Source organism: Fukomys damarensis, unplaced genomic scaffold (assembly GCF_012274545.1).
Source record: "Fukomys damarensis isolate Sample0158 unplaced genomic scaffold, DMR_v1.0_HiC HiC_scaffold_5, whole genome shotgun sequence".
Taxonomy (NCBI): domain Eukaryota; kingdom Metazoa; phylum Chordata; class Mammalia; order Rodentia; family Bathyergidae; genus Fukomys; species Fukomys damarensis.
Window position 1 is genome coordinate 11,238,615 of NW_022900917.1, and position 17,667 is coordinate 11,256,281.

Consider the following 17,667-nt stretch of genomic DNA (forward strand, 5'->3'; position numbering starts at 1 on the left):
ACTTCTTTTTACTTTATAGAATCTCAAAAATTTGCATGCTCGTTATACCATTTTTTTTTTTATTTTCGTGAATGGTTTCATTGCTAGGGTATGCTATATTCTTTAAGACAAAACATCACAATCTTATGTACCTCTAACACACATATGCTATTTTAATTTAAAAGCAAAAATATCTTAAGACTAATATAGACATTTTTAAAAATCCAGTTAAAATTCTTTTAGGGAGTAACAATTGATCAAAAGTTTTTACATTTTGGTTATCTTTGCACTTTTAAGCACTACTTTCTATATCCATGTTTTCCCATTTCTTCTCTAACTTGCATATTGAAAAATACAAATATCTACTAATTTAAACTATTAAATACCAGACTATGTGAATTTTAAGATGCTGGAATTAATGTTTGAAATACAAAGTACTTTATTTTCCCAAGTATACTACAGTTAGTAAAAATGGTGAGTTGACATGTAACAGATCGATGTCTTTATTTTACCATATATTCATATTTAATTACTTTTCAAATGTTCTCATGTTTGCATGTTTTCCTATGCTATTCATGTAAGTAATGTGGAATAGAAGAAGAAAAACAACAAAAAATTGAATTATATCCTATTAAGCAACAAATATCATGGAATTGTCACAGTAGTATTTAGGTATTTTTGGTACGACTTTATTTTGTGTATATACATTTTTGTTTTGCATGGTTTCATTTTAAATGTTTATAACATTTTCCTTGTCTTTATTACTATTCTGTTAAATTTTTATTCAAATGTTTCAAATAAAATTAAAGGAAGGAACATGATATAGGAAGCTAATTTGTATAAAATAATGTGCCAAACTTAGATATATAAAAGCAACATCTTTGAATAGTTTGAATTATGTTGAAAATAGTAATTATTGAAGCCTTATGTATGTGTGTGTGTGTGTGTGTGGAGATATATATCTCCACACACACACACACACACACACACATACACACATACATATATACATATACACACACATATATACACAAACACACACATATACAACACACATATATACATACATATATTTATACACACATGCATATACACACGTATACACACATATATACACACATACACATACATATACACACATATACATATACACACATATACATATATATATACACACACACACACAGTGACAACCCACGTGCATCTTTGGCAGCATATTTTGTTTTCTTATGAGAAGTTGCATCCAAGCAACATACCAAATCTGAAAATAATCTATAGGACTAAAAATTTACTTGAATAAAAAGGAATTTTAATTTAGTTTTGACTTGAGGTTTGACTTTGTACATTTTCTAAATTATGTATTTATTAAAGCCTCAGGGTTAGTCTTTTGTGGACATATTGCTGAAATTAAAAATCCATCTAAGCTTAATTTTCTTAAAATACACAATAAAATTCTAATTTAATATTTTATGCAATATTATGAAATCAATTAATAATTTGCATGCACAACATCATTTTTCCATTACCATGAATTCAAATGTGACATAAAATTATTATTTACAGAAGCATGTTTATATATGTAAATCATTTCATTTTATTTTTGTTGTATTGGAAAATGTTCTGTTAAATATATTTCAGATACTTTTTATATTGTAAACATCTTATTTAAAATTATATATAAAATAATTTAATGACAGGTTAATCTAATTGTGATAAATTGCTTCTTGTATACATGATTTGATTTCAAATGAAGTATGAGTTTTCTGAATGTACATTTTCTTCCTTTAATTTGAGTTGTATGTCTTCTTGTATGCATTTAACTGTGCTATCAAGGATAATGTTTACGTAATTGTGTTGCATACTTCATTAAGAAAGAAAGTAAATTATCGCATTTTAATTTTGGATAAGCTATATTATATATTTAAACTGGATTGTTGCTTTTCATAATTTTCAGGCTTTTTCCAGCCTTGCCGTTATCACATTACAGTTACTCATGTAAAAACCTTGAGTGATTTTTAACATGTTAAGTAATGAAATTTGATGATTCAGAAATCTGTTTCATAAAGTGAACTTTCTAAATTGGTTTATATTTTAAATAAAATGATTATACCTATACATTTATAATTGTTTGATATTGAGTCATTTATTGACTTACAGAACAAGTAGGTATCATTTCTTTTTAGCTTCACTATATGTATCAAACTTCCCTACTTAAAAGCAGATGAAATCCTACCTTTTTGGTAACAACAAATGTATCATTTTACATTCATAAACAAACCCAGTTCACATCACTAAAGTAAACTTTTATGTTTGGGAATGACAACAAAAATCTCCAAGTGATTCTTACTTATGCAACCAAATCTTCAGAGTCCACACTTTTTCAAAAGGAATTTTTTGAAAATTAAAAAACAAAATTCATTATTTCTTCTTCATTCTTTGGATTTTCCTTTCATTTTGGTCAGTGTTTCCAATGTGACGTTGCCTTGGTATCTATTATAAATGTCATATTGTATGACATTTACCCTTTTCTATTTTTTCTACTATGATTTTAGCCTCATTATTAAAATCATTCATCCATTTATACTTTCTTTTGAAGAATGAACATCTATTGTATGCCAGGCACTTTTCTAGATACTGTAACAGGAATTCAGCAATAAACAGGATATACAGTGTTTCAACCTCTATAAGCTTACCTCGTATTTTAGGGAAACAGAAAACATGAAAACAGCACATATTAAAACGTAAGAACTGGTTAGTTAAATATTTGGTTGAAATATATATCTAGTTAGAGTTTGATTTTTAAAAAGAATTCTTCAATACTTTCTTTGAACATTAAATCCTATACCAATTTCAGGGTAAGGAAATAATACAGAATCACTGCCATCATTGATAGGAGTTATAGTTCTAAGGCAGAAAATTTGAAGACTCGGATTGCTAGCAATCCTGAGATGAAATAGAACTAAACATCAGTTTTAACTTCCAGCTTTTGGTCTGGAATTTTATTTACTTCCAGGGATCTTCTGGAAGGTGGGTGTTTTGAATGATATGTTATAGACTCATTCTAAACTGGTTCCTAAGAATTAGCAAATAACTATATGTGCCTAACTGCAAGAAATTTTTTTTCAGATCATAATAGCTACCTGATGAAATATAAAAATTCAGTTTATTAATTTGTTAAAATAGGAATACTCATATTAGAAAGAGTAGAAATTCCATGATTTCTCATACTCTTTTATTACAAGTAGCAATACATGTTTCTAGTAAAATTATTTCCTCCTCCACTTAAAACCTAGGTTGTTAGGCATTATTTATTAACTTTTTGTGGTACGGGAAATTAAACCCAAGGATTTTGCACTGAGCTACGTCCTCAGCCCTATCTTTTTATTTTATTTTATTCCGATACTTGGTCTCACTAGGTGGCTAAATTGCTCAGAGTGGGTTCAAACAGTTCTCCTGACTAAGCCTTCCAGAGTGCTGAAATTACAGGTATAGTCCGGCCCGGCTGGTTTCCTTCTTTAAACACTGGGAATCTGGCAGTTATGATAAAGTTATGAATAACTTTAAGATACTACTTTTTCATTCTATTTCCTATGTTCTTTCCAAATTACAGCACTCAATTCAATTATTTGCACAGGGATATGGATCTTTTTTCATAATAATAATCACCTGAGTATCACAGAAGTAGTGATTGCCATGAGGCCAACTATAACATGATTGTATTTTTTAGCAGTTGTTGATCAATTGTTTGATTAAATAAAAAACATTATTAGATGTTTTCTTAATAAATATTACTGGCTGATGTATATAACCATCAAGATTTTAATGGATCATAATCTTCATAAAATAATATGTATATAATAGTCTGTTAAGATTGATGTTATAAAATATTTCAAAATATTTAGAATAATCTGATAATTATTATACTATCACCTCTGGTTCCCTAAAGTATAAGTAACATTTAAATTTTTTTACATCTACATTAAATTCAGATAATATATGAAAACATAGGCTGTAAGAAATGTAGTAGCAGAAATGTATTCTTTACATGTCTACAAATGAAAAACATCATGTTTGTTTTTTTTCACTTTTATCCAAAAAGCAGAATTAATGGGCCTACTACTCACCTACTTACAACACAAAAGAATAAAAATACAGCATTCTCCAACCATATTAAGTGATCATGCTATTTTACTCTTTCAAAATGACAAAAATATTTCTAAATTTGTCTAAAATATTTAATTAAACATTGTGGATAGAATTTTGAAATGTCAAGGAACATACATACAATTACAGCTCACTGGCTTACAAACATATTCAGGAGTTTTTATCCTGAAGCTATGATTCCTAGGTAGTGACATAGCTCTGAAATTCATTCTTTTTATCTTGTTAGCATTTTTGGTGTCAAGGTCCTTTTAAATATGTAACATTCAATTTTGTGTTTTTGTCATTTTAACACTAGCTTTTTTTTATTATGTAAGAACCATGCACTATGAGGGAAAGCTTTTACCAAATGTAAGTGAAGAGATAAATAAAATTCTAATTCAGCAGTGAAAATACTTCTTTCTCCCCCTTTTTTTTTTTTTTTGCTACACTGGGGATTGAATCTAGGATCTTAAGAATCTTAGGCAAGTGTTCTACCACTGAGCTACATCCTTACCCCTTGAACACATGTATTTAAATAATAAAACTCCAATAAAGATAAAGTTTGATAATATTGTATATAATTATAATATGTGGTGGAAATATGCACATATTATGAAATGTTTATGAGATATTTGGAAATTCCCGATCATTACTTACTACTGTTTTTGTATGAACAAAAGTTGCTTATCTGCTGGTAGTTTTCAGTCACTTTTAAATTCAATAATTTGCTTCATTTTAATTAGTTGGACATTGGTTAATCTAAAGTTTTATTTAGAAATAATGAAAAATATTAACTAATTTCAGAGAATGTGTTAAATTTAAAAGTACATATAGCTCATGGTATTGAATATTTTACTATATCAGATGCTATTTTGGCAAGTGAGGTTAAAATATATATTTACATATGGTAATTTCAGTCTAGTTTATTCCATTATTTTGTTTTCGTTTTTCCTTTGATTTTAAATTTTCAGTTCTTCCCTTGCTTATCTTAAAATAGAGTTTTTATCCTTTTCCCAGCAAGTATGAAGGGATATGGCACAAATTATTCAAAACATACTTTTGAAAAAAGTGTGGTTATCTAGTTTCCCTTTCCTTCAAAACTTGATTTCCAGGCATATGTTGCTAAAATTCATATCTAAATTAAAAGAGAAAAAGAAGAAAACACAGTTCAGGACTCCAGAAAGGGTTTACTCCATCACACCCCCCCAATATATTTCAGTGAAAATGTGCTGTATTTTGTGTGTAATATATATCCATAGGTTGATTGGTACAAACAAGTCGACAGTTTGAGTGTGCTGCTCATTTTAGTGGCGTGTCTGTGTTTTGCCTCTTCATGTTGGTTATCCTTAACGGTAATAGAAGAAAAAATAGTTTATTAAAATTATCAGAAAAAAAACAAAATTTAAAAGAAAAAGTTAGCATGTAGTGCTACTGTGTCCCACAGGTTCTTCTACATTGACCCACACTACCTCCACTGGTGAGTTAGAGGAGCGTAACAGGACTACCACTGGTGCTATTGCTGTTGCTAGCACACCTGCAGATGTTACTGTATCCAGTGTTACAGCTGTCACCATCCATAGAGTTTCCGAGGAACAGCGAGTGCAAGTTACGAATCTCAGAAATTCAGGTTTGGACCCCAACACATCCAAGGACGGGCTCTCTCCTCATCAAGCAGATACACAAAGTACAAGGAGAAGACCAAGAAATGCTGAGCAGATAGAAAGAACTAAAGAACTTGCAGTTGTTACTCATAGAGGTATTGGATGTTATTTTACTTGTCCCCATTTAGTTACAGCCAAAGCTATCTTTTTGTAATGATTCTCATTAGATAATGAACTGAGAGTCACATGTAGGTTAAATAGCTGAGCAATAGAGATAGCAGCAGTCAAAACTTGAGTAATTTGAAAGCACAGAAATTAAGATTAAAAGAAAAATAAAAGTGCGGTGCGAATGTTGGAGGGGGAGGGGGTTAGAATAAAAATAAAATAATGCAATTATAAGACAGTACAAACTAGTACTAAATACTTCTTTGTTGTTAACTACCATTCATGATGCTGAAATACCCAGAAAATAAAGTAGCCAGCTTCTGTTCATACCTGCACATATTTACACGGAGACGATTGGTCCCATATAGCGATTTTCAGTGTTTGCATGGGATTTTGATATTATACGAGTGACAGTTAATACTTGAGAAAATAGAAGCTTTGGATGGAAAAAATGGAAACACGTTTGGTATTGTTTTATATAGTGTGGTATTTCATTTTCTGAATTTCCTATTGCCTGAATCATGATTGTACTGAAAGTAGATTTCTCCTGTTCAAAAGGTAACAGCTATTGATTGGTCTTATGGCTCCAATGTTAAACATTTCTTAAATTTCTAATTTATTTTTAAGAGAAAAAAAGTATCACTAAACCAAATCATATATTGGTAATTTTCCACTCAGTAACTGAAAATTAATATAAGTCAATGTTTACTTTATGTAAGTCTATCTGTTATAAAATAGTGTAGCAAACATGTTTTTCTATTTCTTGCTGACTTGTTGCATAGAGCCCTTTAAGAAAAAGTCATTGCAGCGCTGAATAAAAGTTAACTCATATTAGTAGATGCAGCAATGGAAACATCAACTTATTGAACATATTTCAAATATAAATGTCTATATCTTTTCCAACACATCGTCATGTATTCTCTAAACTGGCTATGGTTTATGTAGTATTCAGTCATGGTTTACACTGACTGTGTCATAATAATGAAAAGCTGTTTCATTCTTAGGGCAGAAGGACAGAAATCAATATATTTTTAAATGAATTAATTGCAATTCATAAAAAAATATTTCAGAAGCTCATTTTTCAATCAGAATTTATATTGAAAGTTTTTCCTTTGATTATCTAATCTCCCACATTCTAAAATGAGTTTTTAGCATGTATTAATCTCTATTAAAGGGTTAAATTTACATCTATGAATATCTGTTTACTTTTATGCTTTAAAATATTGTAAGAATATAGGGGACATGCTGAAACTTGTAATTTAGTTAATTAAGTAGACAGTTCAATTTCTTATTACTAGGAAATAGATATGGGTAAATTTTAATTAAAATATTGTGAAATAAATATATATATATATTTACTTCCTTTGGAAAATTACATGCTAACCAAAATTTTTAAAAAAATGAAAATTTTCATTCATCATATAGAAATAGGAAAATTTATGATGTAAGTTTTATTGCAAATATTATTTATCACACATATGCTACTTACTTGCCCTCATGTTTTGTCACAGGCTCTGTACTTATAAATTAATATTTTGTAGAGCATGGAACAGTAAATCAGACTGAGAAAAGATAAGGTAGTAATACATTTTTAGATTAAATAAAGTGATTTGAAAATGATTCCATATAAGATTTTCAAGAATGTTCATGTAATTTTCAATTAAATGTAGAATACTCTCTTCGCAGATTAGAAATCACTACTCACAACTTTTCATTTGCTATTATAATCTTCAATGCTATTTAAGAACCAATACCTGTTTAACCTTTCCCATATTATTTCTAAAACAGTAAGAGATTTATTCAGTGGTGCCATGTACGTCACAAATAAACACCTCTTCCTTATTTTAGTTTAATTTAAATGTAAAATATTATGTGGAAAATAGGGGTATGCTTGTTATTATTCATAGTGACTTAAATCATACTTTTTAAAAATATCTAATTAAAATTGGCTCTTAGAGTTCTCCTAGTAAACCATGACCATCTCAGTGATTTTATTTACTTATCTCTTATGCTTTAGAGCAAAATCATTTACATGACAACCTCTTCAAAAATGTCAGTGTTAAGAATGAAGGAAATTTGTTGTCTTATGTGTATTGCTTAATGGTTGAAAAAGTTCTTCATATATAGCTAATTTTCAGACACAAAACAATCTTCAAAGATTTGATTTTTAAGGATCAAAATATCTAAGTTGGTATAACCTGACCTCAAAGCAGGATTCCTTAAAAGAAAAACTAATTCTAGTTCACATAACATGTCTAAAGGGCTTACTGAGTGCCATGTTTTGTTCTAAGAGAAATAAAGATAAATAATACATAACACTTTCCTTCAGGAGGTTGAAACAGTGAACATAGGGACGACTATATGGTGGTTAAAGGAGGTTTTTGTAAAACTCATAGCCGATCAGAATCCTAATGGAGTTATAGGGCATATACATTTTACAAAAAATTAGCTTTTATACTTTTATCCATTCTTCATAATGTAGTTAGAATAAGTAATTTAAAAATAAAATCTGATTATTCATCAGCAAACATTCCGAAGTTTCAAGGTTTTCTAAATGATGTTAGGAATAAAGCCAAGTCTTGGTGCTGACTTAGGAAACCACAGGGTCTTCAGTGCCCACAACACTTTGAATTCTTTCTCTTGGCCAAATAATTTCTTTTAGTGTGTGAAGTAAACCTCTTCTTTTCTACCTATAGCCATTCTCATAAGCTATTCTCTCTTTCTTTCAAAAAGAACACTATAATTCTCCTTTCAGAATTAAATTGTTCCCTGTGAAAGATTAGATCTTCCATTAATAACCTGCCACTATAACCTAAACTTAACTTGGCTTATAATTATCAGCGCTCTCACTTTTCCTGAACATTTTGTGTTCTCTGAGGCTGTTTTTGGTGGTGGTGCGATCATTCATTCTGCATTCACAGTGCCTAGTACAGTTGCTGACCCTCAGGTGTATGTAGAAAATATTTGTGAATATGGAAAAGAAAATTCACAGTGTTACTGCTAGAAAAACCCACTTACAGTACTGAAAGTTCGAAATTATCTCCTTTACTATAATAAAATGTCTATGTATTTCTGTATTTAAGATAACTATTTTGTCATGGCTCACCAGTGTATTTGTAAACAGCTTTTCAAAAGCAAAACTATTCTCATGAATTCACAGTAATATATTGCTGTTTTAACTTTTAAAAAACTTGCTACATGAAACAATATAAATCCCTAGCTTATATCTTTTGAACATCTCTAACATCAAAGAAATTTATAATTAAACACCAGTAAAGTATAAAGTCAATAAATTAAATATTTACAAATATTGATGTAATAGATGTTATTTTACTGAAGTTGTTTGCCATCTAAACCATAAATATGACAGATAGCTATATTTCTTTCTTTGATATCTGCAGTCATGCAGTTTAGCATTCTGCGATTATTTAGAATTTTTCAGATTTTAATCTAGTCGTACTGTAGTTAAACTTTCATTTTTATAATGTCTTTTGATCATTACTGATTTCTCTAATTTATCTATTTTCAATAACCTGAGGCAATTCCAGAGTTTATAATTGACATCAGTGTTATTACAAACACAGAATAAGTAAGGAAACTGAGGTTTCAGTGTTTGATACTTTATACCTGTGTGTGTGTGTGTGTGTGTGTGTGTGTGTACTCAGACTTGTGTATTAATTTATGTTAAATTAAACCTTAATTCATTCTATAATATAAAAGTAACATTTATCAAATTAATGGATGCTTTTTAAAATTTGGGATAGTTACAAAGATTTTTACAGTTCTCTGTAGGGTATTGTTCCAATTAATTTTCTTACTTTACTGTAGTTATTCAATTTAAAAACATAATTCCACTTAAATTTTCCTTTTAAAATAAAATGCTCATTTTCTACTTGTTCTTAAATTATACAAAACCATTTTCAATTCTTTTATTTGAAAAGTCTTTGGATACTGAAATTTAAAAAGTAAAAGAGAAAAAGAGTACTAATGAATGTTTCTTTAGATGTTCTTAAAACTATGCATTGACAACACACACTATTCTATATTAATATCTAAAGCCCTCAAAGTAAGAATTCAGCCCATTTTTTCACTGAGCTTTAGTGCACTTTGCAGCCTATTATGTGGGAGAGTTTGCTTGGGTCACGTGAACTTCCAGAGCTCAACCCCATGTTAAAGCTCCATTTCCCTAGCTGGAGTACCATGGTATTACGTTAGGGCTGCTAGGAGGAGTAAACATGATCATGAAGGATGTGCTGAGAATCTCAGGTATTTTCGCTCCATATAAATGTAGTTTTTCACTATCAACACAGTTTTCCAGCCATAAAACTACACTAAGTGAAAATGTTTCCCTTCGTTGACTCTATACCCTGGAGAAATAAGTTTAGTATCCAAGTTACAGTCAAGTAACTGGGAAGAGCTTCTTCACAGGGCAATGTGTAAAATAATTAAGACCTGTGTTGATATGATGTTCAATACATACTCATTCATCTTTGCCTTGGACTAGTCCAGATTACTAATAAAATAATAATTAAAATGTATATGAAGAAGCAGAGCTATAACAATAATTGTGAAATGTTTTGAAATACAGTGGAGAGACTGACTACATCTGAATGGAAAAAGTCAGAAAGGCTGCACAGATAAACTTTTAATTCTTGAAGGATGAGTACAACTTGAAGCTAGTAAATTGTGTTTATATTACTAAAATTCATATAAAATGTTTCGCATGGATATTTGTGCTGAATAGAAATATGAAACTATAGCCAAAATAAATATTGGAAGTGTTCAAATACATTTAAAAGAAGTGTTACATTGATATTAATACATTTTAAGACAATTTTTTATTCAAAATATTCAGATGTTTAAAATTAGATAAAATATATAATTATATATTTAAATTCATCAGAATTGTTGAATTTCACATCGCTTTTCAAATTATGTCTTGATATTTACTTCAATTATATTTTGAATAATTCCTAAACCGTGTAGTACAGTACAATGACTCTAAGCAATTTAAACTTAAAATTAACTTAAAATATAAGAATATCTTATGTAGCAATATGGTTAAATGTAATGAGTAAAATGTCTTGCATTTCTAGAGTCATCTTTTATACTTAAATAGGATCTTTCAGATCATTTATTAGAACATCATTTGATTATAGAGGAAATTGCGGTCTGGCCAAGACTGTATAAAAACCCATCTTCCTATTCCCAGCCTAATATTAATTAATTCATTCATTCAAGATTCTTTTAGGGTCAAACCCATGAAAAGTTTTATAATATGTCTTGATAAGGTTTAAGTAGCACTGAATATAAGAATAAACGGGCATTCTTCCTTGAGAAATTGTTAATTATACCATTTTAAAATAATAATTAATATGTTTATTTACGAGTAATACATTTTGACATTGTTTTCCTTTAGAGATTAGAGTGGAAAGCTATTGCTACTATTTACTCAATATGTCAACAATTTCAGTCCACTGATTAATGAATTTCTTGATATATATGTATATATAGTATCATATATAATAAATATTAATTCTTTTTTATTCTATTTCTGAGGCGAAATTAAGTCGATAACTATAGCGTCTTGTGGAGTCAAATATGTATTATGAGAATATTCTCGACATTATTGGTGTTTGTTTTACCAGGCCATAGTCTATTCTTTCACAGTTTTGTTTGTTTGTTTGTTTGTTTTTTTGTTTGGTTTTTTGAGACAGGGCCTCACTATGTAGTTGAGACTGACTTGGAACTCACTACGTAGCCCAGGCTGGTCTCATATTCACAGCAAACCTCCTACCTCAGCCTCCCGAGTGCTGAGATTACAGGTTTGTGCCACCAGGTCCGGCTTTTTTCACAGTATTTTTAATACTAATATTTATGTCAATAGGGTTTTAGTTGGTTAGCAATGTATCATGAAATTATGTTTAATTGTGATTAAATATGATATAGACATCTTTCCCTCAAAACTATAACTTAAAATCTACTTCAATCATCAGTTTTAAATAAGAAGTAAATTATTATTTTCAGCTTTAAGAAAAGAATGGTTATTCATTTAAGGTCAGCAGTTTCATTGTGAACAAATGCAAGAACTTTCTTGTATATCATAATTTATTTATTTTTCAACAAAGCTCACCTGAACATTTACAAAGCTTCACACAAATTAGAAACAGCAGACCATTAAACCGTATACTTATCCTGACTCTCATTTATTTCAGAAGTAAAGAGTCCATGATTTGAAACTAAGTTCAATGCTATAATACAGCAAAAAAAGCCTACTGTGTGGCATAGTTCTTAAGTGCCTACGATGTGCCTAGCACTATGTTATATGATGCTGTGAAAAAATGTACTTTAAGTATTTTCAACTGTTTAAAGCAACTGATACTGTTTTCAAGAATTTTATGAATACTTTTATTGAGCACAAAGCTATATTTCCAAGGCATCTTTCAGTTTTGTTTTGTTTTAGTATTCATAAACTTTGTCATGTTGAAGAGATTAATTTATGAGTTGTTACTTAAATATATTTTGGTGGATACTGACATATCCATCAAGTAAGCAATTATTGTGTTCTCATTAAATCGTTTATCTCTTGCTGAACATGTGATGAATTCGAAATACTAGACATTGTCTGTTCTCATGGGAAAATTTGTAGGTACAAGAGTACAGAGAAAAGTTACTGGTCTATTGCGAGATAATTATCACAGAATGAGTATGTGATCTGGGAGAGAGTGAGGTGTATTTGTTGTTAAACATGCAGTATGTTCTGATGTGTAAGAGAGATCAAATGTGTACTGTGCATAGGTTGTAGAAGTTAAGTCTGTGGAAGCACTAATGATACAAAGCAGCTTTATATAAGCAGAATTGCTCTACTATTCAGTTTTGTTCAAATATATAGTGTGTGCTTCAGGAAACAGTGAATTCTCAACAATAAGACATAGAAACATAGGTTGATGGACGGACAACAGTATTTTTAAACATCAAAGAATGCTTGTGAAATATGATTGTTACTGTCTTTTCTACTCTTTTTTTGGTTTGTTTGGATTGGTTTGGTTTGGTTTGGTTTGGTTTTTTGTACCTGGGATCAAACTTGAGACCTTGCACCTGGGAGGCAGGCAACAGAACCACTGAGCTAAATCCCCAGCCCTTTTCTACTATTAAAATGTCCGATTCTAACTTGCAATATTGCACATCAATTAAGTTATTTATTTTTACCTCAAAATTTCTCTTGATATTTGAGGTGACATGTATTTATTTTATGAGTATTGGAGTTTATAAATTACCTAAAAACAAGTATAGAAATGACTTTTGTGGCCAACAATAACTTTACAGGTTGACAGTACACTTATCTTAGTAAATGTGAGTTCAGTCGATATACATTTTCCCAATGTACATATCTAAGCCTTAAATTCCACCCCCAAAATCTATTTAGGCATCCAACTCCAGTTCGTTTCTTAGGTAGAATTACCCCTAAGGAAATGTTATTCTTAATTGATTTAGTACCACATTGCACAGTTTAGTTATTTATTCTTCATTTTTCCGTTACCTTTTTTCTTCCTTTTGTTTTTATTTTTCATTTTTTCATTCCTTGCTTCCTTTATTGTTTCTCTTTTCTTTCTTTCTTTTTCCCTGCTTACCCTGCTTAGCACCAGTCTTTGAATATACAATACTGAAGAAAGCTGAGCAAACCTTGCTACACTGAACTTCCAATTCTTTGGGGAGAAGAGATCCTAGACAATTACACAAATGATTCTCTGATGGTTATAAAGAATCCGCAGAACAAGAAAACAGGCTGAGTCCTAAACAGAGGTTACCTTAGTGTGGATGCTCAGGAAAGGCCTCAGTGGAGTAGCATTTTAGACACAATGATGAGTTTAAATTTTAAATTTTTAACAGGGAGGAGGTGCATATGCTCTTGGAAGGAGGCTTTGCCATGCTCAGGAGATAGTCTGTGGAGAAGAATACACCAAACCGAGACCGAGTTGCTAGGTTAAGAAAGAAAATCTAAGTTTCCTGGATTTCTGCTCAGTAGAGCGATATAAATTAGGTGAAAAACAGAGAAATAGAAAATTTGGCTGAACGACCTCAGAAAAGAACTTCATTTTAGTCTGAGTTAATGAAAGACGTTCTCAAGGAAAAAAGTTATTATCTAATATAGAGAGGTAAATAAATAAAAATTTGCAGAAGGAATTTTAAATAGGAACAGACAGAACAATTATTCAGAAGTGTGGTTTACAGTAATAATGACCTGGCATCTGCTTCTTAGTCGATGCTTCTCCAACCTCAGTGTAGACACAGAATAGCAGCCTTATTTAAATGCAGGGTGAGAGCTGACTCTGTTGAAATAGGACTCAAGATTCTGCAGTTTTAACAAGTTCTGAGTTATTCCTGTTAGACTGAGTGGAATGAGTTTAAATGAGGAGAATATCATGGAAAGACAGCAGCCATTATGGAACAGCCCCTACCCTACCATTCCTTAGGGGAGCTGGTCCTCCACTACAGTAAGAATAACATTAATAAACCATCTCAGATAATAAGGCAAAAGTGAAACTCATCTTCCATAGGAGCCATTCTAGTGGTGGGAAGCATAAGAATGGGAGCATATGGTAGCACACATAAATTTCCTGGATCAGCCTTAATTATGATAACTTTTCAGGTCTTGCTTATGCTCATCATGATACTTCCAGAAGAATCAATTGCTGGCTGACTGATGAAATAACTATCAAGTCAAATTTTAGCTCATAATTTAAAATTTTACCCTAAATTCTGCACCCTAAGATGAGTATTTTTTAACACCTTGGCCATTAATATATATAAAAAAAGACAGGCTTAAGTTTCCTTTTACTTATTATATTTCAACTTTTTGAAAGACTAACTGATAAATAAAAGATGGTGATAAGAAAGCTAATAAAAACAATTGCCAAATAAATATTCTTATGAATGAATATTTAATCATTATCTTTGAATTTTATGTTAATGGTAAAACTTTTATATCAATGTTTGCTTTAATTCTCTGGGCCTTATGAGACTAGCTGATGTAATAATTTCCATAGCATCGCTAAAATATAAATAACTGATGGGAGAACTTAAAACATTAAAAATTATTTGGTTACATATGGTTTCTATAGGATAGTTTCTTTAATTAATTATTCATTTGGAGTGTGAAAACTTTGATATTGCCAAAGTATATACCTGTAACAGGTAGTTCTTGATGTTGGGGTTCTTACATATAAATATTGAATATATATATATATAGTACTTTATCAAAATCTTGCAATTTTTGTTCTTTTTTCTTTTTATGTTATCTTTCCCTACTTAGGTTAGTTAGTGGTAAATTATGTTCAGTATTGGTATTTATAGCAATTTAAAAATTCATGTCCAAAAATGTATCAATTTATTGTTTTAAAACCTAATTACTTATTGATTATTATTTACATTTTCTATTCCATTATTTTATTTCATCACATTTGTGACAAAATCAAAATAATGTCCTTCATATCAGTAAATATATATTTTTATTTCCAATCTTTTTTATATTGTTGAGTAAATTGGGTTTTTTTGGAAAAAGACAAAAAATGTTAGACATTACTTGTTAATAGGCTTATACTACATTTTTAACAATATTAGAAAAAAGTACTCTGAATTACTACAGACACTTGCAATACTATTAAGCAATGAAAATTTATTTTATTCACAAATGGCATCTGCAAGTAACCATTTTTTGCATTGAGTTTATTGGTATCTTTTAGGTGTACAGTACAGTTACATTCATCATTGGGATCTTGTACTTTTATGTAGTATATGTCGGTTCTCATTTTTCCCCATACCCTGCCTTCTTTTCACCCCTTCACCCTTCCCTATTTACAAGACTTTATTTCCATTTTTTTCTTTTCTTATATTTTCTTTCTTTTCCTTCATTTTGCAACACTGAGCTAAATCCCTAGCCCTCTGCAAATAATCATTTTAACATTTTTATTTAATACTATCCCTCAAACCATGCTTTTAAATTAGTCCTCTGCAGACATGCTGAGATTTTAAGTTTTTGAGGATCCAGTGTTCCTGTTACACTGTAAGTCTGTAAGAAAACCTACATCTTTTTACATTAACTCTATTTGTCCCCTAACAATGGTCTCATTTCTTAATTTTGGTTTTTTTCTATGTATAACCATATTACATTTCTCACCATTATTAAACATAGGTAGTTCATAGCTTATTCTTTACAAGGTTATAAGATTTCTCCTTTTTTTTAGTAGAGTGAGTAAGCAAGGAAAGATAATAATAATATGCGTTTAACTGATAGAAAAGGATAGGCTAAATCTGGAGATCACAGAGGAAAACGGCTTTACATGTAGCTAATTTCCCCCAAATTGTTATTAGAGCATATTATTTTAACTGTGAACAAGTTGGTCAAGTGAAGGTAATGTGTAAGAGTTTTAAATCCTCTTCCTTTGTAGAATACTTTGAAGGGGATAGACTTTGTATTTGTGCTCGAAACTGGAGAGGAGCAGACTCCTCTGCCTTTTGAGTAGAAGAAAATGGTCCTATGTTAAAGACATTTTTATCTTATTCAAAACTATTTCAGGGCATTTTCACCCACTTTTGTAACAAGCTGCTTTTCTTGCATATAGTTTTCTAGAGCATATGGCTATCCCGCTGTGCACAGAGTGAAATCACACAATTAATCTTTACAATTTTAGGAAGAACAGACCTTTCATATATGGCAGAGCAGCATGGTGTTAGGTTTGGGGTGCACTGCATAGGGTATTTTTCTCTTCCCAATTACATCATTTGTCTTCTAAATCACGGACTATTGCTTTTTAGTGTCGATGCTTGATCTTTCTTTAAAATGCTCTTAAGATGGCATTTCTTCATAATAGTAAATGATATTAAAATGACAGTGATTTCAAACTTGACTTTTATTTGGAGTCTAGAGAGTTTAGGAAGTTTTCCTCGAGTAGGCTCACATTAAGAAAAAAAGTTTGAATTCTTCTTGACTTTTCCATTAAAAAAGGAATGCAGCCAAATGTAATTTTAATAGAAAGAATAGATGATGAATTGCATTTCATACAGCAATTGGCATTTTCTATACTTCCTTTAATTCATGTCTTCATACCTTTAAGATAAAGTACCTATTATTATGCTTCAACCATGAGACTATATGAAAGACAGAGAAATATACTCCATAGCTCTCTTCTATATTAAACCTACTTCATCAAGTTTCTAAACCATGTTGAAGTAAAACATCCTTAAAATGAGATACTGATTATAATTTATAGTTTGTATTACCCTTGAATTAAAAAGTATAAATGAGGATAAGATACACTGATCCCATCTAGTTCTGCCTCTCCATGATACACAATTGAGACTTGTGACTGAATCTAGAAATTTCATTCATAATCAGGTGGTGGCGTAGATGCTGGTATTGAAGTCTCAGAGTCAAATTAATGAAAATAATAAATTAGCATATGCATGACCTGGGCATACCAGCTAGCCCTTCTCCATTTCTCCATTTGCAGAAAGGAAAGAAACAATTTCACACGGATAGTTTATGACTTTAATAAAAAAGTACACCTATGCTACTTATTACCCAAACTATCAATAAGCGGTACTACTCCTTCTGGAGCCTTTATAAGAAAGTATACCATAATTGTACGCAAATCTCTTAAGGTAAAGACACCTGTGTATAATTTTAAATAATATTACCAATAGAATTTCAAATATTGGAAATTCACTATATAATTTCTCTCTATTATATACTATAGTGATTGTGTATATATAGTATATA

The 17,667-nt window shown here is 30.3% G+C and overlaps 1 protein-coding gene across 2 annotated transcripts in view; it reads left to right on the top strand.

Annotated features, from left to right (window-relative positions):
* Csmd3 (CUB and Sushi multiple domains 3) overlaps positions 1 to 17,667 on the top strand; it is a 1,090,649-nt gene that overhangs the window by 403,019 nt on the left and 669,963 nt on the right. The window contains exon 7 of one of the 2 annotated variants that reach the window (XM_010619527.3): positions 5,567 to 5,878. The exons of the other annotated variant lie outside the window; for it this stretch is intronic. Within the exon in view, the coding sequence (XP_010617829.1) occupies positions 5,567 to 5,878 (312 nt within the window). The remainder of the gene's footprint in view (positions 1 to 5,566; positions 5,879 to 17,667) is intronic. 2 annotated transcript variants of the gene reach the window in all.